Below are 23,406 nucleotides of genomic sequence, written 5' to 3'. Positions count from 1 at the left end.
TTAAATTTTCAAAGAATATTATAAAAATCATTTAAAATATATTTCGGAAGAATTATAGTTAAATTATTAAATTTTAAAAAATTTTATAAATAATTCAATTTTAGAAGGTAATTTTTATTTATTTATTTTTTAAATTGAAATTTTTAGTAATTTTATTTTTAATCTGCATTGTATACTAAAAAAGAAGTATTTTGTTTAAAAATTTTGTTAAAAAAAAAAGTGGAAAAAAGTCGTATTTTCGAAAAAAAGTAAGAAAATGTCGAAAAAGTCATATAATAATCCGAGGCCTGGAAATTACAAATGTCCGAACAAACAATGGACAGAAAAATTTCAGAGCAATTTTTAAAATTGACCAATAAGAAATTATCAAGAAAATCGTGATTGGTCAATTTTAAAAATTTGCGCCGAAATCTTTTTGTCGATTGTTTGTGTTCGGGTATTTACAATTTCGGACAAATAAAAATTCGACGTTCTAAAAATTCTATCAATTAAAAAGTTGTACAATTAAAAATTCGGTGAATTGAAATTTTTGCCATTTAAAAATTCGTGTCACATAAAATTCGATTGAATAAAAATTTATTTAAATTAAAATTCTTTTAAATAAAAAATCAATTAAAGAAAATGACTGTAAAATAAAAATTCGTATAAAAAGAAAGTCTGTCAAATTTTAATTTGAAAACTGAAAATTTATCTAAAAAATAATTAAAAATTCTAATTTATAATTTTTATGGGAAATTCATGCACCACAAAAAAATTAATTTTAAAAGAAAATAAAAAGAAATTTCTTTTTTCTTACCAGGAAATCTCCTTAGGAATCCCGCGGTAGCTCCATAATATTGCCAAGAAAGAGTTGGATCACTTTCGTAGTTATTAACGAAAATAGGATTTAAATGTTCACTCCATTGAATCGCTGCTGCTACTTCAGGATCTTTAATAATAAAAATATTAAATAATAATTATAATATAATAATAATAATAATAATAATAATGTTAATAAATTAAAAAAACAAAATTTAATAATTTTGAAAAAAAAAATGTTTAATTTTCCAACACGTTTAAAAACTAATTAAAATACTTATTAAAAATGAAAGAATATAATTTAAGAATCTCTTTTCAAATATAGAAAAAGATTGGATTCAATGCTTGTTAAAATTTTACAAAAAAAATTCTTTAAAGATCTTTACTAATTCACCAAAGGTCTGCAAGTAACTCGTAGAAAATTTCTTAAACTTCTATAATGACTCTTGAAATAGTTTGTGCAGTGTCAAAGGACTGATCAAAATCCAATAAAACCCTCCAACTTTTTTAATTTCAAGAAAAGCTTTAAAGTTTCACCGAATTCTCTGTTAAGGAAGAATTTCACTAACGTCAATAGTTGCCACATTGCCTTCACTAAACCGACACACAAAATATATACTTTTCTCCTTGAGATATTTTTATACTATACCTATATTATTTTTTTTTAAATTTTTGTTGAATTTATTTTCATATTTAATTTTATTGATTTATTTTATTTATAATTAATTTTCAATTTGATCGTCGGTCATGTAAATAAAATCAATAAAAATTTGAGAAAATAGTTTAAAAATAAAAATATCGTAAAATTTTTTCTTAATAATAAAAATGAAATACATATTATTAAAAAAAGGGGCGCAGAAATTTCCTATAAAAATTAGTTAAAATTTTCATTTTAAAGAATTTTATTAGATTTCTGAAAATTGAAACAGCTGTAGTTTTTTTTTTAATTTCTGAGAACAATTTCATTTTAGAGTTTTTATTAATATTATTTTTAAATAATTGGATTTTTTTAACAGAAATATTAGAATTATTAAAAATAATTGGATTTTGAAAGAATTACAGTTGAAATTTTTATTACAAAAAAAAAAACAAAATAAATTGTAGAAGATTTTAAATTGAAATTTTTGTTATGTAATTGAATTTCAAGTGATTTTGAATTGAAATTTTTGGTAATTTTTTTTTTTAATTTTAAACAATTATTGAATTTTATAAAATTTTTAATTGAAAAATAGTTCAAGACAATTGAATTTATCAAGAATTTAATTTAAAATTATTCAAAACAATTAATTTAGAGAAGAATTTTAGTACAAAATTTGTTAAATAATTTAAATAAAGAAGATTTTAAGAAAAAAAAAACAAAAACGTATTTTTAAAAATTTTGTTAAAAAAAATGTCGAAAAAGTCATTACTTATTAAAATACCTCGAGAAAAGTTGTATTATCGAAAAAAAAATCGGAAAAATTCATATAATTCAAGGCCTGACAAATCATGAAATTATTTAACAAATAATTGTGATTGGTTAATTTTTCAAAATCGTGCTAAATTTTTTTTTTCGATTGTTTCGTCGTCCATTTGCCATTTCGGACAAATGGAAATTCGGCGTTTTAAAAATTCTACCAAATAAAAATTTAGACAAATGAAAATTTTCGTTAATTGTAAATTTTAGTATTTGAAAAATTCAAATCTCTTGAAATTCCGTTAAATGACAATTCTGCTAAATTATTATTTTAAGTAAATTAGAATTTTTCTCAATTAAAAAGTTGTGTAAAGAGAAATTAGCTGTAAAATAAAAATAGATATTGTCAAATGAAAAATTCGATAACTAAACAATTTTTTCTAATAAAATTCTTTAAAATGAAAATCCTAATAATTTTTTTTTATCGAAAATTCATACGTCCCAAAAAAATTCTTATTTGTAGATAAATTTTTTGTTTTGTTTTTTGTTTATATTGTAATATTAAAATCACCTGTGTCTTTGATTGCTGGGGGTAAAAGGACGGCTGATAGACTAGCATTGACTGCCAAGTGATCAAAGTGACGATTTGGAGTAAGAGACATTTCTCTAGCACCGGACGCCACCTTCCCATCTTCAGTGAATAGATTTAGTCGATGAGATGCATAATACTTCGGAGAGGCGTTTCCTTCCCTTGGAGCTGAGAGTGCAGCCTGCTCGGCACTCTCCATTAACCTCTGTAATGTTATTAAAAAGAGATTGCATAATACCTCGGCAGCTGGATGTAAATTTTAACGGGGGAAAAAAAATATCATTTTCACACTTTTAACCCTCAAAATTACTATATACACAACAAAATTTATCATGTACAGTGTTAAATGTCCCGTGCAAAAATTATATATTTTTTTAATCCTTCCATTAGATCTACAACGAAAAAAAAAAATTATTTGATACAAATATTACTTGACTATTATCAAATAAATATTTACTTAAACCAATAAAATTTTTAACTTGAATTAAATATTTTCAATAAAATAAAATAAAATTTTTTATTTCAACCAATAATTACTGTATTTAAATCTATAATTTTTGTATATTTGAAAACCTCAATAATTATTTAATACAAGTAAATATTTATTTGATAATAGTCATTGAATTATTTATATAGTCTGCTTTTAAAAAAAAAATAATAAAAAAAAACAACAAAAGAAACGAAAATATAGAAATGAAATGAAAATGCGTTTCAATATATGTTTTACGAAATGAAGTAATTTTTAGCGAATGAAAATGTACGGTTCGAAGAACTTTGTCAGTCTGTGATTTTTCACAAAAATGTCGATATGAAATATTAAAGGGTGTGATAGTCCGGAAGATGAGAAAGATACAATGAATGAATGAATTGAAAGTGATCAGTGTGTAATAGTATTGACAACATACATATATGAGAGAATAGAATAATTTTTCTCTATCGATGAATTTAATATAATAATCATTCGGTGTTTATCGAACATTTTTTTAACTAATTTTACCAGTTGTTAATTCGAGTAATTTAAATTACGTTTAATAATAAAAAAATTATTTTAATTTTAATTCAAACGTTTTTCAGGTTTGTTGCTAAATAAATAAAATTATTACTAAAATACTGAGTACTAGTAAAAATTTTAGTAGTATTAAAATTAATAAATAAAAAATTAGAATTAAAAAAATTTTTTTTAAATTTAAAAAAAATAAATTTTAACTTTAATAATTTTGAAAAATTATTACCTCTCTGAAGTTGATTTCGACGCTTAGCGCCGAAAATTGTTTTTCGCAGAATCAAAAATTTTAAATTATTTTTTTTTCATTTTTCAATCTAAATAATATCTTGAAAAAATTTTTTTAACCCATGAAAAATAATTTTCAATGCTGAGCGTCGACGCCAACTTCATGGATATAAATTATTAACAATAAAATTATTTTAAAATAATATATTAATAGGAAAAAAGAATGTTTATTTAATAAAATTGAATTTTCAGTTTGGAAAAAAAATATTTACCATAACAGCGTTCATTTTGAAGTCCATTAAGTTTTTCACTTCGCTAGCCATTTCTCGTACAAGCATAAGGCCATCTTTTTTATTTACACTTGCCTTGTCTGGACCGTGACTAGCATAAGCCTGGTAAAAAAAAATATATATATATTAATTTAATTCAAATTTTGTTTTATTAATGTACAAACACACTTTTTTATATATATATATATTTAGTTCATGTGCGTCTATCTACTTTAAGGGCTAACAGATGTTGATCCACAAAAATCAACCGTTATCCTCTGGTTGTGTTTATAGCGTCGGATCAATGTCGTTACATAACAGTAAATAGAAAAAAAAAGTTCACATACAAAATCGAGGACTTTTTTTTTGTGAAAACTTTCGAGCTTTGTTTTAAATCAGAGATTCGAACTAAACTTTCGTTTCATTTCTATACTGAGAGAGTAGAAAAATCCGCGAACTTTCCAAACACAAAACATTTATTTTTTTATATACATATATATTTCACGTAAAGTGATCAGGAGGGAGAAAAAACGTTTCTTTCTGCAATCGTTCTCATAGTTAAATAATTTTTTTTTCAATTACATAATATGAAATATAAAATTTTTTTTTATATTAATTTCGATAGTTTTTTTTTGACGCATTTTCAATTGGAAAAATTAAAAAAAAAATTACTCTCTAAATCTGAATTAGTAAAAATGTTCACTAATTTGAATTAGTAACTCACTTTTTGCTTCTGAATTAGTAAAATTTTACTAATTATTAGTATCTTTTACTAATTATTAGTATCTTTTACTAACAATTAGTAAAATTTAACTTATTCTAAAGCAAAATGTCATTAATTTAAATTAGTGAACATTTATACTAATTTAGATTTAGAGAGTAAAGAAAAAAGGTTTGACCAAAAAATAAAAGAGAGTCAAAAATAAATTTTACTTTTATTCGATGAACAGGATTCGAAGCGTCTTTGATATTGAAAATTAACAAAAACTGAAGTACACAACGTTTATAATAAACAATTCTTAAAGAAATAATTTATTAAAATTGAAAAATTGTATAATTTTTTGCCTAAAAAATATTTCTTGTGTGGTTTTCATTAATCAACAAATTATAGAAAAATATTTTTTTTGCCTACTTCAGTTTCGTGAAAAATTATGTACTTTACGTACCAAAAAAGAAAAAAATTAGTAACTAATTTACGTACAAAAATTTCTAGTTTTGATTTTAAATCTACAAATGAAATATATAATATAGGTATAGATACTTTTTAGATTTTAAATAAGTAAAAATTATAATTAATATAAAAGAAAAATTAAAAAATTTTGAATTATTATTGAAAACTTATTTTTGTGTTAGATTTTTTAAAATTTTTTATTAAACCTCAAAAAAGAATTTTTAATTGAAATTTTTTTTTGAAATTTTTTTTTTGGTAATTATTTAACTCAACAATTTTCTATGAATTGAGCTTAAACAATTTAAAAAAAAAATTATTTTGTACATGTTTTTTTAATTATTATTATTTTATTCATTTTACACAAATTTATCGTTTTCGAAAAATCCTACGTTACAAGTTATTTAAAAATCTGCAAATTATTATTATTATTATTATTATTTAGAGTATTATATTTAGAGTCTTTCAAAATTAAAGAGAAAACAATGTTCAGATTATTTGATAAAAACGAAAATTTCCTTTTTTTGTGGTACTTTTTTTAAAAATGTTTTTCGAAATTATTGCTATTTGGAGTTAAAAAAAAATTTTAAATATCCAATCATAAAATTTTTTTGAAATTTGACTAGAATGGATTCTATAGAGATTTACTTATAATAATTTTTATAGAAGCGTAAATTTTTTAAATTATTGAATTAGACAAATTTTCAAGATTTGAATTCATGTTTTTTTTTAAATTCTAACCCAAAAATAAATTTTTCAAAAATTATTAAAAATGAAATTTTTTATCTTTTTACTTTAATATTTGATATTGTAAAATAATCTTGCTTTATCATATAAAACAAAGAAATGAAAAAATAAATCAATTTTTCCTATTTTTCATTTAAAAAACAGAAATAAATCTCATTTTTAAATATAAAAGTAAAAAAAAAAAAAAAGTTGAGAAATCGAATATTTTCATTTTTAGTCCAAATTACGTAATTTTCAGATTTTCTGTTCAAATTTCAGAGTTTTACAAACTCATTTAAAAATTAGGTAATTTTTCTTAATTTATGTTATTTTTACTCACGTTTAGCTTTCGTTTGATAAAATAAAAAATCTCATTATTGACTATTTATTCGATAGTTCGAAAAATTATAAATTTATATTGAAAAAAAATTTTTAATTTTTATAAAAAAAACACGTTATCCTTTTACATTTAATTAAAATATATATGAAAAAAAGTGTGTCTCTGGAATAGAATTTTCCAATAACTCGTAAAAATATGTATTTTGATATGTTTTCTTACCCGTTTTATTTCCGTAATTTTGGTGACTTGTTTTCCATACTCCCAAAGGTCTACACCAAACCTCATGGCCCAATTTTTCACTCTGAAAAGATTTTTACTTTTTGCTAACAAGTTTTTTTTTTAAACAATATAATAATTATACATATCATACACTGAAAAAAAATTCAAATAATCAGTTATTTTTCTATTATTAAATAAATATTTACTTGTATCAAATAATTATTATTCAAAATTGTATTTGTTTCAAATACAAAAATTATTAAAATACAGTTTTTATTTAATTCAAACAAAAATTATTTATTTCAAATAAATATTTATTCGATAATAGTAAAGTAACCGATTATTTGAATTAAATAAATTTTTTTTTAATATAATAACCTTGCTAAAATTATAATTATTTTCCTAAAATAAATTTCTATTTAAAACATTGATTTTCTCTTCTATATATATAGAAGTTGTATATCCCAAGTTTTAATTGCAGTTAATTAAAATTTTCGCAATACAATTATAACCTTCAACTTGGTTAGGATTGAAGAAACTTTTAAGTCTCCTTGTCCAAAGCTAATAAGCCTCTTAGAAATTGTGGTTTAAGTGTTTCTTAAACATGAAGATATGATATTCCACGAGCACAAGGACGCGAAATTTTTTTTTTTAATAAGAAACTTTAATTTGACATTGAAATATTTATTTTATTCGATGTTTTAAAAATATAAATTTTTTTTTCATTGCTATAGAAAGTATAGAGTAATTGATAAAATTGAATTGAAATTTAAAAAAGAGAGACAAACAATTAGATTAAATTTCCATGGCGAATAAATAGCATTTGAATATGATTTCAAATGTTTTATTTTATATTATGCGAAAATATGTAGGTTATAGTCAGAAGGACGAAATCAAAGTTAAAAACAAAAATAATTGTTGTTTTCAAACAATAGACTGACTGAATGTAAAGTTATAATACACTGCATGTGATATCAGAGTTTCAAGTTAATAATTTTATGATAGGAAATTATAATATTTCTTAATATAATATAGGTGATAATAAAAATTATTTTTTCACTTTATTCTTTTACAAATTTTACTTTTCATCCTGATTTAATATTTATATTAGTTTTTTACATGATTTATTTTTAATACAATTAAATTGTGAAATTTCGAAAAGGGCTCAACTTGAAAAAGCGTAAGTATCATTTTCGCATAACAACCGATAGTGAAAATGACTCTTATGGTTTTCATCCCTTTTCGAAATTCATGCGAGGTTTACTTTTATATGTTTTATTTTATTTTTAAACACATTTTTTTTTGTATTTACATGTAGTGTCTATACTAAAATATACCCATTGCCAAGAATAATCGTACACTGAGAGAGTCTCAGTTTTTATTGCGACTATTCAACCCTCCTTGTTTCATTATTGGCCTCAGGCCAAAAAGTTTGCGTTGAATCAATGAAGTATTACATTGCCAACGATATTTATTGATTTAATCAGTGTGTTATTTTTATCATTTTAAGAAAAAAAAAAAAAAAAAAAAAAAAATTCTTGCCGGAAATTGAAAAAATAGCCCTTTAGGAAAAACTATATTATATACGACTCTCTCAATATACACTGTATGCTACAAATCATCTTCAAGATATTCATCCCTCTTTGACAATATATTTTTCTAAATCGAAAATCGATTTAAAAACAGCAAATAAGAAAAAATTTATGAATAAATAATTATTTCTTTTTAGTGGGGAGAAAATTGAAATTCAAATTTTTTCAAAATTCGCAAAAACTAATAAATCTAGATTTTTCCTTATTATTTTTTTTTTTATTTTTTTAAAAAATAAATGATTTTTATAAATTTTCGTTGTCGAATCCAACTTTTTTTAAAAAATTTGCAAAACCGATTAAAAAATGATTAAAACTAAATTTTCCCTACTATTTTAAATGAATTTTATTGAAAAATAACAAATTTTTTAAAATTATTTCTATGTGTATAATTTCAAAAACTGTTTTATATTATTAAAAATATTTTCTAGGATATTTAAATATTTAGCGACAAATATTTAAAATATATAAATATTATTTGAGGAGCAAATTTTCAAAACCTGATAAATCCATATTTTCTTATTTCGAGAAATTGAAACAAATGACTTTGCTCACATAACCACTGCAGTTTACTTTTAAAATATAAAATTTGTAATAGTTTAATTCAATAACAATGTTTTTATATTCAAGACGTTCTGTTTTTAATTAAACTTTATCATAATTTAATGATTTACAGGTATTGGTGATTTTTTCTAATAAAAAACATAAAAATTATAACTCATCTTGGTTAAGTCCAAAAGTTTTTGAATTTAAAATTCGTTGTTAAGAAATTTTTTTTCTTAAATTTAACAGCGACAGGAAGATTTGTGAGGTCCTTAAAATATTAAATTTATGTTTATCTCCATTTTTTTGAAAAATGGATTTATCAGATTTTGAAAATTTACTCCTCATTTATTATTTATGCACTGAAAAAATGTATATTTGGTTTAAATAATAAGTTATTTGGCTAATATCAAATAAATATTTTTTTTTTATCAAAGAATTTTTATTATTTGAATATAAAATTTTTTGTAAAAATTTTTTTTTTCACTGATTTTATCATATAAAGTGTAGAAAATGTAGAATTCAAAGAGCTTTTTGATATACCTAAAGTATATTTACAAACTCACTCACAGACAAGAGGTTTAAACGGAAAAAGCCAATTTGTATGTAACTGAATTTGACATTACGAGGAAAAGGGTTTTCAAAATAGAGTAAACTATATATATACATATATATATATATATATATATATATATAATTATATCTGAATCACCTTAAAGTAAAAAAAAACTTTAAATGACATTTTATCGGAATTTTTTAAAGATTTAGTTATAAAATAAATTTTAAATAAAAGATTTGGATTAAAATTTATAATACATAAGTTTAAAATTAAAAAACACTTTGATTATAATATTAATTTAAAAATGTATAGTATGAAAACAGTGAACGACACCCTTTAATAAAATAAAAAATATTTAAACTACTATTTAAGTAACATGATATTTATTAATATAATCTCAAATTTTATTATTCAGATTTAATGTACAAAAAAGTTATTTTTAAAATATAATTATTTAACAATTTCTTCATTATTTATAAAATTTGTAATCACTAAAGCAAATTTTTTGAGGTTATACACGGAAAAAAATCTTGTTAGAATATTTAATATTTTGACACTCATATTTAGTATATTAAGTTACAATTGCGGAAGACTTTGCAGATTTTGGGGTATTTATAGATTTTATTACTAATTTTTAAGAATGCCTAAAATAAAAATAATAAAGTTTAATATATTTAGAAACAAAAATTAGAATAGTTTTTGCGAAATTCATAATTAAGTCGCCGGAAAGTAAAACCACACATAAAATTCTGACGGCCATGTTAATTCAATATGGGAGTCAGATTTTTATGTGTGGTTTTACTTTCCGGCGACTAAATTGTATTATGAAAACTCCAAATGTTAAATTCTAATACGCCCTGTAACAAGTATTAGAATAAAATATTTCATTTTCTGTATTTAGAATTCCGTTAACTGGTATAATCATTTTACATTTTTATATAGTCGATAAGAAAGTGGATTGGTGTTAAATCCTTATATTTACATATAATACTAATAGAAACTTTTTCTTTCAAAAAATGATAGAAAAATATCAAAAATCACCCAAGTTTGACGAAGTTAAGCGAGTGAGTCCGATCACTAACGAGTAGTCACGAAAAAAAAAAATGTCAGAGAAAGGTCAGGGAATTTTTTTCTTTAAGCCTAGCTGGACATCCTGATTTTAAAATAATTTTCAATACTGCAATATGAATTAAAAACAATTTTAATTAATATATATTTAATAATAAAATACTTCATTATGCTCATACACTGAAAAAAGGGTTTGGTATTGACAACCAAACATTTGGTTGGTATTTAAGCAACCAAAATTTTTTTATTGAATCAACAAAATTTTTGTTGTCCCAATCAAACTTTATTTAGGACAACAAAAATCCTTTTTTTCTAATTTTGGTTGTGTCAAACAAATTTTGATTGAGACAATTAAAATCTTGTTGATTCAACAAAAAAATTTTGGTTGCTTAAATACCAACCAAACGACGTTTGGTTGTCAATACCAAATCCTTTTTTCAGTGTAATTTTTATATAATTTTTATTTCTGCAATATAGACTAGAAAAAGTTTTGATAAATAATTGTTTTTAATTATTCTATATTTCTTTTTCTAAATATAATTATAGAATATTTGTTATAAGTTTGCTTCTATAATTAAATTAAATGATTTTTTTATGATAAAAATTGTTCTTTGAAAGGTAATAAAATATTTTATTATTTCTTAATAAATAATTATTTTTATTTTTAAATATTTAACAATGTAATATTAAGTTTCTCACAAGTGCAGAAAAATCTGTCTATTTAGTATATAAAGAAGTTCGGAATTTTTCATTTCAGCGTGAATTATGTATCTATATGCGTTGCGTTATTCTGTGTTTATGTATGCGTATTGTAGTTAGGATGTGTTAGGAATAATTTTAAGCCAATCAAAACGTACCAGTTATGTGTATGTATTAAGAAAGACTCCCACTACCCTCGAATAGAAAAGGAGAGAAAATCTTAGAAAAGAGCCATTGGTGATTCCGACGTTCTTCTTTTTTTCACGGCTCCTTCTTTTTCGTATAGTTTTAGCAAATATTGAAACGTGCTTTATTTTATAACATCACTCCTACTTTTTCGTATAGTTTTAGCAAATTACGAAATGTTGGTTCTGATTTTTCGTATAAATTTAGTAAATAACAATGTGCTAGACTGCTTACTTCCTATACTTACTGTTTTTTCCTATAGTTTTTTCAATATTCGAAAATTGTAGATTTGAATTAAGAAATAATAATTTCAGTTTTCGTAAAATGTTTCCAGTTAAAGGAATTCGTAAAACTATACCTACTTTTATTATCAAACCAGAATGTTTCGCAATTGAAAAACAAAAATATTAAAATTTCTATTCAGATTTATTAAATATTATAACAAGATTTCTTTACGTGTAGTTTTCTAGAAAGTCAAATATTGAGGAAAATATAAACATATAAAATTTTGTGTCAACTGTAACAGTTTCTAAATATTGTATTCCTTACAATGAAACGAGTAGATATGCAAATTAGGCAAGAGCAAGACATTTTTATATGTTATTTTCATGGACAGAAGAGAGAAGATGATTGCGTTAAATTTTTAGACGAAAAGGGTCTTATGCTATTTTCCTCAAACAGAAGAGGAAAAAAGATTTCAAACAAAGACATTCTTATATTATTTCTTTGTAATAGATGAAGAAAGAAAAGCGTTAAATTTTTGCGTTAGATAACAGAGATATAATCTTAGGCCCTTTCCAGAATGGAGCCAAACGCAGCGCAGACGCGACGCAGCGCAATGCTAACCAAATGGGGATGCGTCGCGTCTGCGTTGCGTTTGGCTCCATCCTGGAGAGGGCCTTATGTTAATTTTTTTTTAAATAGAGTAAGATACGCAATCCCATTTATCGCTATACCTGAGTAATGAGAGAGAGAGAGAGAGAGACTTCGGCTTACCCTCTTGTGATTGTTCCGCAATACCAGAGTTTTTTGGTGTCGACCGTCATTAAAAAGGATCTATTGTTTTCTAGAATTTTATTGAACGTTGATCTAAAAATTTTTCATTTTAAGTTTTATATTAACGTACGATTAACTAAGTAAAGAAATAAAAATGTTAATATGTTAGAATTGAAAAATTTATTTAACCCTTTAAGGTGCAAATTAACTATCGTAATAATAATTCCTCATTATATATCATTTTTAAAGTTTTTGGGATGCTGATTACGAATATCATGTTCGTTTTTAAAAATCCAAAATGGCGGATTTAATATGGCGGCCCAAAATTTAAAAATTCATCGAATTCGTTTAAAACAGCTTCCAAAGGGGTTTTCGGGTGTCGCTGATTACAAATATCATATGTCTGTTTTTGCAAATTCAAAATGGCGGGTGAAATTTAAAAAATTTACCAGAGCAGTTTGAATCTCATTAAATTACTCAGGGGTTTTCGAGAACGCTGATTATGAATATAATGTTAGATTTAATTTTTTTAATTTTGTATTAAACCAAGTCCACTTCTGGGCCGAAAGGCTGAAGCTTAATTAATAAATATAATGTTAGATTTTAATAATTCAAAAAAGGCGGATCTAATATACCACGACGAAAAAAATTTAATTAGTTTGGAATTTCTCGAAAGTTGTTATTTGAGGATTTTCGGCATTGCTAGTATTAATTAATTTGACTAGTAATATTTAATTCAATATTATTATTTTTATAGTTATTATCGTTTTTAATAGCAGGTGTGTGGATCACTATCAAGGTGTCAGTCATTGTACCCTAATAAAGCTATCGTAACGTTGTGATAATAAATATTACTCAAAACAAAAATTTTAATGAATTTCAATTTGAATTTTCAATTCAGTTTTACATTTTATTTTAGACCTAAAATATTACAATTATAGGGCATTTAGTGATTTAGTTGAAGAAAAATACATACTATGTAAGTTAAACAGCACCTATACAGGTATATATATATAGATATACACATGAAAAATTTAATAGAGCAATTTGATTTAATGAACGATGTAAAGAAAATATGAAGTGTATATTTCAGTCAGGCGTATATATATATATACATTAATTATATAAAGTAAGAGGTTTAATATTTAATTGAAATCGATTATCGTTTATCTTAAATTATACTTACTTAATTGACTAAGAAAAACGTGGACAGAAAAGAATAAGATTTCATTTCTCCTCAGTATATATATATGTATACATATTATATAGTGTCGGTCTGACTATTGAAATTACTTTCTACTTGAAACAGGGCCGTATATATATAGTTAAAGTTGAAAATGAACTAAACTGGAACGAAACAATTAATTGACACATATATGTATATATATATATATACATAGAATTAATTTAACTGAAATAAAATCAGTGAATAACAATTTAATTGTTCTGTAAAGTGAGATTGTTTTAAATTAAATATTTAATTACTTAATTTACATTAATTAGATACATAAATTTTATTATTATAATAAGTCACATAAAATATTTATTAAATTTAACATTAATGGAAATTTAATATTTACTACAATTATAACAGTTATAAATAATGTTTATTATTATTATTATTATTATTATTATTATTAGCATTACTATTATTATTATTATTATTATATTATTATTATTAGTAGCATTACTACGTATTACTATTATTATTATTATTTAAATATTTCTTTTTTTTCCAGTTTCAAGCCAGGGATGCAGCAAACAATTTTTATTATTCGAATAATTTTGTGTACTTTTATAAAAAAAAAAAATGTGCCTGAAATTCTGAACGTTTAAATGATATAATAATTGAACAATTATTTAATTGTAGAAATAAGTGAAAATTTTATTAAAGAAATAAATAAAAATATTTTTATTTTTCATTATAAAAATATTCATACATTGCGAATTACACTCTATTAAAAAATTTATAAATTTAAAACACTGTCTATTATTTTCAATGTCAATAATTATAATTTTCAGATTAAAATAAATTTTTTAAAAGCAATGAATTTTTCTTATATATAGAGAAAATTCTAGTTTTGCAAATTGATATAGAAACTTGTGTGTGAAAAGCTCCCACTGTCGTTTCCCGTTTGTACGTCTCTTGCATAAAATCTGTAACCTATTTTCTTGTACTCGAAAATTTGCTTCAAAAGAAGTAAAATATATATAACTTTCACAGTTTGCAGGGGAAAATATATTGTTATTCAATATTTAGTGTTATTTACTTTCAGTTGTACAACGATTTTTTTTTTTTTTTTTTGAAAAAAATAATTTTCGAATTTTTATCAATGAAAATTAGAATAACGTTTATAATTAACGATTTGAAACGAAAAAAAAATAGTTTTATATATATAAAATTATTATAATTTTTTTGGCAAACGCTTCTCGATAAAAAAATTTTTGTAAAAGTAAAAAATAAATTATTTTCCGCGTATATTTTTTTTTATTTTTAATCGTTAATCATAAAATTCACCAACATAAATATATATTTGAAAATATTGTCTATATAGAAATTGTCACTAATTTTTAGTAAAATATTATATTTGATTTAGTAATATTTTTTCCCCCCTAAAGTTCTAGTTAAAAATGACTAAAAATTATAGTATAGAAATTTTCAAATTAGTGATCAAATTCTCACTAATTTGAATTTAGAGAGAGAAGGGAGACAATTTTTTTTTCTACGCAGCATGTAAAATTTATAATAATTTTTTGATTGCAATTATTGTGACAAATATGAAACATTTTGACGCCCCAATTTCTAAGGTGATAAACTGATGATAATGGTATAATGCGTAATTAGCATAATCACGCAATCACGAGCAGACACTCGACGTCGCGGGCACTCGACTAATTATCAGTAACTTCGCCAACCCTTAACTGCTTGTCGGATTTATTGCCGGTTGTAAATGTAAGAGCGAATGAGGCGCAAGAAATTGATAATCGAGAATGCAATCGACCATAAAAGTAAAGTAGAACGACTCAACTATAAAAAATAATCGATCGCTTATATATAATATACAAAAGGGAGTATACAAATATAGAGCTTGTTTCTTGGAATAAGCCGCATATTTTATGCCACACTTTTAATTTTACTATTAACTATATATACTCACTCATTGTGAGGGATATCCTCCTCTTGTTGCTTGCTCACTTCAACTCCAATTAACAGTAAAAATAAAAAATGTAAGCACAATCCATTCTTCATTGGTCTTCCCATTTTTGTTATTTTAATTCACCCGGCGACTGAAAGAAACTTCCTCCACCCCCTCTTCAATAACGACTTCCGGTCGCATCAATCTCAAACACGTTATTATCTCTCCCTCATCGATATCACCTCACACTTTTTTCTTCTCTTCTATTCACAATTTTTCACTCTAAAAAAAAAAAAGAAATTTGACTCTCCTGCCCTCTTCCTTTTTGTTTCACGTTTTCGACGAAAACTCGATTGCCATTTCGAAATCAGAGTTTTGAAATTGATATGACAAAAAAGGAAAAATTATTGTAGCAAACCGGCATATCCGTTCCAAAGGGGAGAGTATATATCGAAACGTTTTATCGCCTCGTTGAAGGGTGAATTTACGGCGCATGCAAAAGTATCTCACGCGCCGATTTCTTGGCGTTTAGGGGAATAGAAAAAAAAGAAGAAAAAAAAAGACAGCGTGAAAAGAAAAAAAAAGAAACAGAATAGTGTATCGATGCTGAGATCCTGCGCGTTGATCCGTCGATGTTTAATATTAGTGCCGCTTGGAACGCTAAAGCAGGTACACAGGTAATCCTTATTCCTTGACCATTAATTATATCATCACCTACACCCAAGGTCGCACTCACTCTCCTCTTTCACTATATATATATATATACTCACAGTCCCACACTACCGCCCCTTCTTTTTTTTTGCGCAAAAGTCACTTTCACAAAAAAACAAGTCCCACCCAAAAAGAGAATTAGGCCTGAGTAGAAATGAAATTTCTTCTTTTGGATAATGGTTATAATGTCATATTGGCACTAATAATTTTTGTCAAAATGAAACTTACAATATCGTCGATGATAGTATATACACAAAACTCTGCCCTGGAATTGAATCACCTCTCTTTCTTATTTTCGACGTGTTTTCCCAAGGAAATCGCGAGAAGAAAATATAACCATCTCGATTGCGAACCTCAGGGCGCGCGCGCATTACTCTTACTACGTCTACAAGCGACGGGCGTTTTAGGAATCGAGCTTTTCTAGAGGAGGGGTGGTATGTATGTGTCGGGTGAGGCTTCGGTGGAAGAGAAAGAGAGCGGGAGTAAGCCGGAGGTAGAATCACCCCCCTTTACTATACGGTGGAGTGGGGCTGAACTGAATTCAACCTCGCTCTCTCTCTCTCTCTCTCTCTCTCTTTGGCCGTGCAATCCCGGTTACATGCCGCGGCTGGAACAGAACGCAAACTCGGCATCATTGATTTAATACACACACAGGGAAGAAACTTACGTAAAATGGTATATAGTCTCTCTCTCCCTGGCGCGAGGTGACATCATCCTCCATTGGTGTGTTTGGGAGAACGTATATACGGTATGTACCGTACTAGCAGCTCTCGCTTTTAAAAAAGTTTACGTCCCACCACCACTGACTACCGCCGCCGCCGCCCGGCATCGTGACATACGCGCATTACGAACCAGGCGAGCAATCACTGAATCGATTGACACGCGAGATGAGAGAGAGAGAGAGACTTTCTTTATTTTCTTATTTTTCAGGGATCAAAATAAAAAAAAGAGGAAAGAAAAAAAATTGGGGAGAGGCTCCTTTTTGCATTTTGCTATTATATATGTATATATATATACTGAGCGCTTGCGAGGAAAACCAAACTCTCAACTCTTACTTTCGCTCTATATATGGAGGGATGAGAATGTCGTTACCTGAGAAAGGGAAGCCGACGGAGTTAATTGACTTTCGTCGGCGTCGCCCTCGAAAGCTCAGATTCACTTAGGACTCGACACCTATATCCTTGATTTAGTTATGACAATAGCAAATGAGAACAAGAATAAGAGGCAATTTTGTATTTTTATTCTGAGATTTATGTTTTATTGCAATGTATATATTAATTATATAAATATTATCTAAAAATCAATAATAACAACCCAACAAAAAATTGCAGTATTATACCAGAGTTGACTACTGGCGCAGTACTGGTTCAGTATTTGTTGCTGAGAATGGGCAGTCTGTACTGAACCAGTACTGGTATTTTCATTGTATCAGTACTGGTGCAGTACCACACTCCCAGTACTGGCAAACCAATACTGAGCCGATATTGAGCCAGTACTGGCTCAAAAAGATTTTCTTGACAGTAAACTTGGTTGTATCTTTTTCTATTGCAACGTTTTGATGCACATAAGTTATATCAAAAAGAGATCGTTTTGTGTATCATTTTTAGAAATGATACACGAAACGGTCTCATTTTTTGATGCAAAAAATTTAATCAATTTATATGAATCATGGCCGAATTGAATCGACTCAAAATTAAACGAATTTTTTTCAGATATTTTGGTAATAGTACAATTGCAGAGACCATTTCACTATTTAATTTGAAAATGAAAATAACAGAAAATCAAAGACAATGTGCAATTCGATAATTAAAAAGTGACAGCTTATAAACATAACCTAAAATGCATGAGAAAAAATTTGTCGATAAAATCAATATAGCCGACCTTTTTAGAAGGTAGATGGCAGCACTCATCTATTTTCTTTCTTTAAATTTTTTCTGAATCGTTTTCATAAAAAGCAAAACTGCCATCTACCTTCTAAAAAGCTCGGCTATATTGATTTTATCGACAAATTTTTTCTCATGCATTTTAGGTTATGTTTATAAGCTGTCACTTTTTAATTATCGAATTGCACATTGTCTTTGATTTTCTGTTATTTTCATTTTCAAATTAAATAGTGAAATGGTCTCTGCAATTGTACTATTACCAAAATATCTGAAAAAAATTCGTTTAATTTTGAGTCGATTCAATTCGGCCATGATTGATATAAATTGATTAAATTTTTTGCATCAAAAAATGAGACCGTATCGTGTATCATTTCTAAAAATGAAGAAGAGGATTAGAAATATTGTATCTCAATACCAGGAATACAAGCACTGTTTTGTTGAATGCATCAATTTGGCTTGCAACGTTTTGATGCACATATATGGCATCAAATTGATGCATATATTTTAATCATTTTTAAAAATGATGCAAAAATTTTAATCATTTTTTGATGCATGAATATAGCATCAAAGTGTTTCTGTCATGGTGGATGCGTACTTACTGGAAAGTTATCTGATTAATTTACTGCTTTAAATTCACTTAATTCACATAAAACCATTTTTTTTAGAAATTTTATTTGTGAAATAATCGAAAAATTACAATCAGTAAACTATGTTTAATCTTTTTAATAAAAAAAGGCTAATAGTATATATAAAGTGGAATACACTAACCTGCATTGACTGTTGTGACAGCTGATTGAAGGTGAGTTTACAATTTTTTAATAGATAATTAATATATCTGAAGTGATTATTAATATCACTATCACTCACAAAGTAAATGTTTATTAAATGTTATAATGTAATTATATCATTATTATTAGGTGCAAAATATATAGATAGATCTAAGGTTGTGTTTACAGGCCTGCATTCGAACTCTGCGTTTTGCGTAAAACAATGACTGTAACAAGGACGAAAGTATGTATCTATCTTTCTCTTTCCAACGTTTTGAGCAGGGATGAGTGCGTAAAATATGAGATGTATTAAGGCCTTTCTCCAATATGTTCCTAAATGTTTGCGTTGAGTGACTTACGCGTTGGTTCGCAAACGCAATGACGTCATTAAAGCATTGATACCAATCGCAAACAAAAAGTTTGGTTTATGTTCCTCTTATTCCTGTTTTCCAACTTTACAATTTTTAATGCAAATGTTTCTCGACGGCTTTTAATAATTTTAATTATTTAATATTTGTAATTAAAAAATTGGAGATATGCCTACACTTTTTTTGTCCTTTTCTAACTCAGGTGTTGGTATGACAATTGCACATGCGTAAGACGAAGACAAAAATGTAGACATATACGGCTAAAAGTGTATAATACTACGTATATTACGTGCCAATTTTTCTACATGGTGTGATTTACATTTGATCACGTGACTTGAATGCAGCAGGTTTAAATTGATTATTTATAATAATAAAATAGTATAGTTGTAAGTATAAACAATTTACGGAATTATTAATCGTGTTTAAAATCATAAATCTAAATTTTTATTTATTAACAAGTGTTTCTATTGAGTTTATTTCTAAAGCAGAAAGCAACATAGAAGGGCTTTTAACATAACCTAAAAGATAAATTCGCATTGTCATTGTCAGTATATAGCATCGGAATCGTATCTTTAAAAAATATTTTTTTAAGTAAACATCAGTTTTATACGTATAATACGTAAAAAATGTATTAAATAAAGAAAATCTCGAGTGATGCGTCACAACCCTTCACTAGTTTTAGTGCAAAAAGCAGCGTTAATTGATATTGTAAGGCTGAAGTCACATGTTAAAGTAAAGTGTCGCTAATTTTAGCTTGAATTTTAATTTAACGACTTTTAGAAATTGGTCGACACTAATTATTAATCTATAAATAAAAGTTATAAGAAAAATTTTGTCATAAGAGTGAAGTTCCACGATTGTACAAAATTATTAACAGAAAAATTTAATTGAAATGAGAGCGAGAAAAACAATTTTATTGCCTATCTCTCTTGCACTTTTGATTTTCTACTCTGCATTCTATATTTCAGTTTAGACTAATGTAGAATTCTAATGAGGGTACAGAAATATATGTCTACATCTCTTACACTCATGATTTTCTGTTTTAGGTAGAGTTATTAGACGGCAGCTTTACGTTTAGGCGTAAATACATCATATACGGTCATATTTACAAATATATTAACGGTTGTAATAATAGTTATATTTTTTTAAAACGATGGGTCAATCATTTTTAAGGAATAAAAACTATTTCGAATACTGTAATATTTATTTACAAGTATTATTAATTAACGTTAGTATAAAAATTTTACAAAATTTTATTCTAAAATAAATACAGCTGACTGAAACGAATTACAAAACTTTTTATTTTACTTCTAATTTATGGATTCTCCTAAATATAAGCCAGTTTAATGATAATACTTTTGTAAAATGGTACTAATTTATTAAAAATATTTCTATCACTATAAATTGGTTACAGTAGAGTAATACATTAACATAAAAATCAACTTGAAAATGTAAGACTTTGGCTCTTAGAAACATTTTTTGGAAATTCTATTTAGCACTCTACTAAACAAGAACAATTATAAATTTTTGCATAACACTTTAATTTAAAATAACTTTAAATTTTGTATTTAAAAAAAATGTTGAATTAATATCGCATGTAAATCTTTCATATTGAATAAATTTTTTTGCATTACAAAATTTCTTTTGGTCAATTTGTCATCTATGCGTTTAACTAAAAATAAACAAACGAAAATAATACAAAATATAAATTGATGATATAGAATTTTGCTTTAAAAAAGATCAACCTATGAGTGAGTTGAATACAATTATTCAAGTATATATTACTATATTTAGCAGATTTTTAAACGTTTTCAATTACGTCTTTCAAACTTTAAAAAATTGAAAGTGAATTATTAAACTTTATACTCTTTTAAAAATAAAAATGACAATAACTGTCATTTATGCTATTTCACAAACATTTCGATAAGAACTGAAAGAAAATATGCCAAAATTTTTAAAAGTCCATGATTTCAAAGTTGACGACTCCTAATAACAATCCAAATTCTAAATTGTTTCATATGTAATATTCCAAACGTTTAAACCTGTGACAAAAAATTGTTAATAATTAATTATGTTCATTGTAAAAATTGTTTTTTAATATATAAATTCAGTGAATTTTTTATTCTATATTGAGGTTATGTTAAACAAAATTTTTTGCATTTGCTCTTCCATATTTTTTTAAATTAAAAATTTATTTTTATCATACTTTAATAATTTAATAACTTTTACATTATTTGTAAACAAGAAAAGTTATTTACCTAAGTTTTTATTACCTGAAGTACACATCAAAGGATTCTTGTAGCATCTAATACAGATTTCCAAAACAGTGTTTGATATTTACGAACAATTTGTTTCTTGATTTGCGTATGTGGAAAATTTCATGGTTTATGATATTTTCCGGAGTGATGGAAATAAATTCTCTTTCAATATTCACTTCGTATGATACCAGCTCTGTATTATATTCTACCGTTGTAACTTTCTTGCAAATATAAATAATTTCTTCGTCTCTGATTAGTATGCCATCTAAAGCAGCAAAACTCGGTAGACGCTCTGAATTATCGTATCCTACGGCAATTAGACATTTTTGAGGTACATATTTTACTCCATTGTAAATAATCCAGTTGGTAATACATTGTAATGGTTCTTGTGGGAACAAATTGTAAAAAGGTAGTTTGGCGGTAGGTACAATTTTTAGAGGACCTTTTTGAATAGGCTTTATTAAAGGTTCAAGAAGTTGTAGAGCTTGAGATAGCTGATGTCTCACAGCTAAAGTATATGGTAAATTTTTATAATTTCTCATTCCTTGAACTCTGCGTTTTGACTCTTGATGTTTCGCTTCAGAGCGCAAACACATGTAATTTCTCAGTGGTCCAAAGATGGTTATTAAAGAAGGATAGTGAGTCAGGAAGTGATGTTTCGGTGTGAATGCCGCATTTACATCTTCATCTCCGTATAAGGTTGCAAAATCCTCTAGATACTCAGAGATACTGTCACCTAAGTACTCTACCATATCATTACTAATAGAGTAGCCAAAAACAATCATTGTTATTTCTAACATGTTTCGATAATTGTAATAATATGGGCAATTTGTTTCGACAATATCACGAACTATGAAGGGAATGATGTATCCTAATGTCATCATTTGCATAGCATTTTGCTTTATATTAGCTCCTGGAATAAGATGCTTTGCTTTCAATGGAGATGGCTTGTATTTTGTTTCAGAATAACCATAATCAAAATTTTGTATCAACCTGTTGAATTTTGAAAGAGATATTTTTTTTAAAATTACTTTTTGTGCAAAATGTTGAAGAGCTTTAGGCAAAAGTGACAGTAAAATGTCATGTACGATATCAGGTGGTGAACCTTCTGAAACGTGAAAGCCATTCAATTCATTCAAAATGCTTCTTATATTTATTCCATATGCCGTTGATAATTGTTCTTTCTCCACTCCTTCAGCATTTTCAATTTCTAGAACTTGTCTGTCATGATCCTCGGGGTTTCTAATGAGGTGTGACTTTTCTTCTGTTAGTGTTCGAATCTCAGAAAGGTCCGCAAGACAAAAACGGCAAGAGTGTTGTGTTCTACCAAAAGATTGTTTTAATCCACAATGACAATTTTGAGCCACGTTGTCCCCTATAGTAGCAAACAAACCTCCTTTAATAATTGTATCATTTGGACCTTCAATTCCTTCTTCCAGTAATTTTATATCGTTTACTATAGGCCTCAATATTTTATTCATGCCGTAACGTTTTAAATCTTCTGATCTTGCAATACCCACTAGGAATTGAAACAATAATTGAGATTGATGAATTGGATCTAAATCGGTAAGCGAACAATAAATCATTAGCAATTTTTGCTGTCCAGATGATTTAGATCCCAGTCCGTCGCACATATCGACCTCATCGGAATATAATTTAATATGAAATGATTCATCGTTAAATTTCCACCATCTGTCATTTTTGTATCTACTGCCATCTTCAACAGAAGCAAAAATGCCTTCACAAAAATCGTGGTATTTTAAAAGGCCATGAAAAGAATCATTTGCCGCAAATTTTTGAATGATTTTTGTGATAGGAATGAACATCATTTCATCCTTCTTACGTTTTGTTGGACGATTTTTTCCAGTAGCCGCACTTCCGTACTTAACAAAACGCCTACCTAACG

General features: G+C 25.9%; 1 protein-coding gene across 4 annotated transcripts in view; it reads right to left on the bottom strand.

The window, feature by feature from the left end:
* The window catches only part of LOC127279685 (voltage-dependent calcium channel subunit alpha-2/delta-3), a 33,100-nt gene extending 16,401 nt beyond the window's left edge, over positions 1–16,699 (bottom strand). For 2 of the 4 annotated variants that reach the window (XM_051302205.1, XM_051302208.1), the window contains exons 1-5: positions 15,535–16,699; positions 6,737–6,818; positions 4,287–4,406; positions 2,766–2,988; positions 797–928 (exon numbers count right to left, since the gene is read on the bottom strand). In XM_051302205.1, coding sequence (XP_051158162.1) covers positions 797–928; positions 2,766–2,988; positions 4,287–4,406; positions 6,737–6,818; positions 15,535–15,638 — 661 coding nt within the window. In that variant the 5' untranslated portion in view covers positions 15,639–16,699. The remainder of the gene's footprint in view (positions 1–796; positions 929–2,765; positions 2,989–4,286; positions 4,407–6,736; positions 6,819–15,534) is intronic. The other 2 variants (XM_051302206.1, XM_051302207.1) reach the window with 2 other exon arrangements.
* Positions 16,700–23,406: the final 6,707 nt, after the last annotated feature.

This window comes from Leptopilina boulardi, unplaced genomic scaffold (genome assembly GCF_019393585.1).
Source record: "Leptopilina boulardi isolate dan_hultmark-lab unplaced genomic scaffold, ZJU_Lbou_2.1 LbouV2_221, whole genome shotgun sequence".
Taxonomy (NCBI): Eukaryota; Metazoa; Arthropoda; class Insecta; order Hymenoptera; family Figitidae; genus Leptopilina; species Leptopilina boulardi.
The sequence above is the reverse complement of the archived record's forward strand: the minus strand, read 5'-3'. Positions and strand labels throughout refer to the sequence as shown.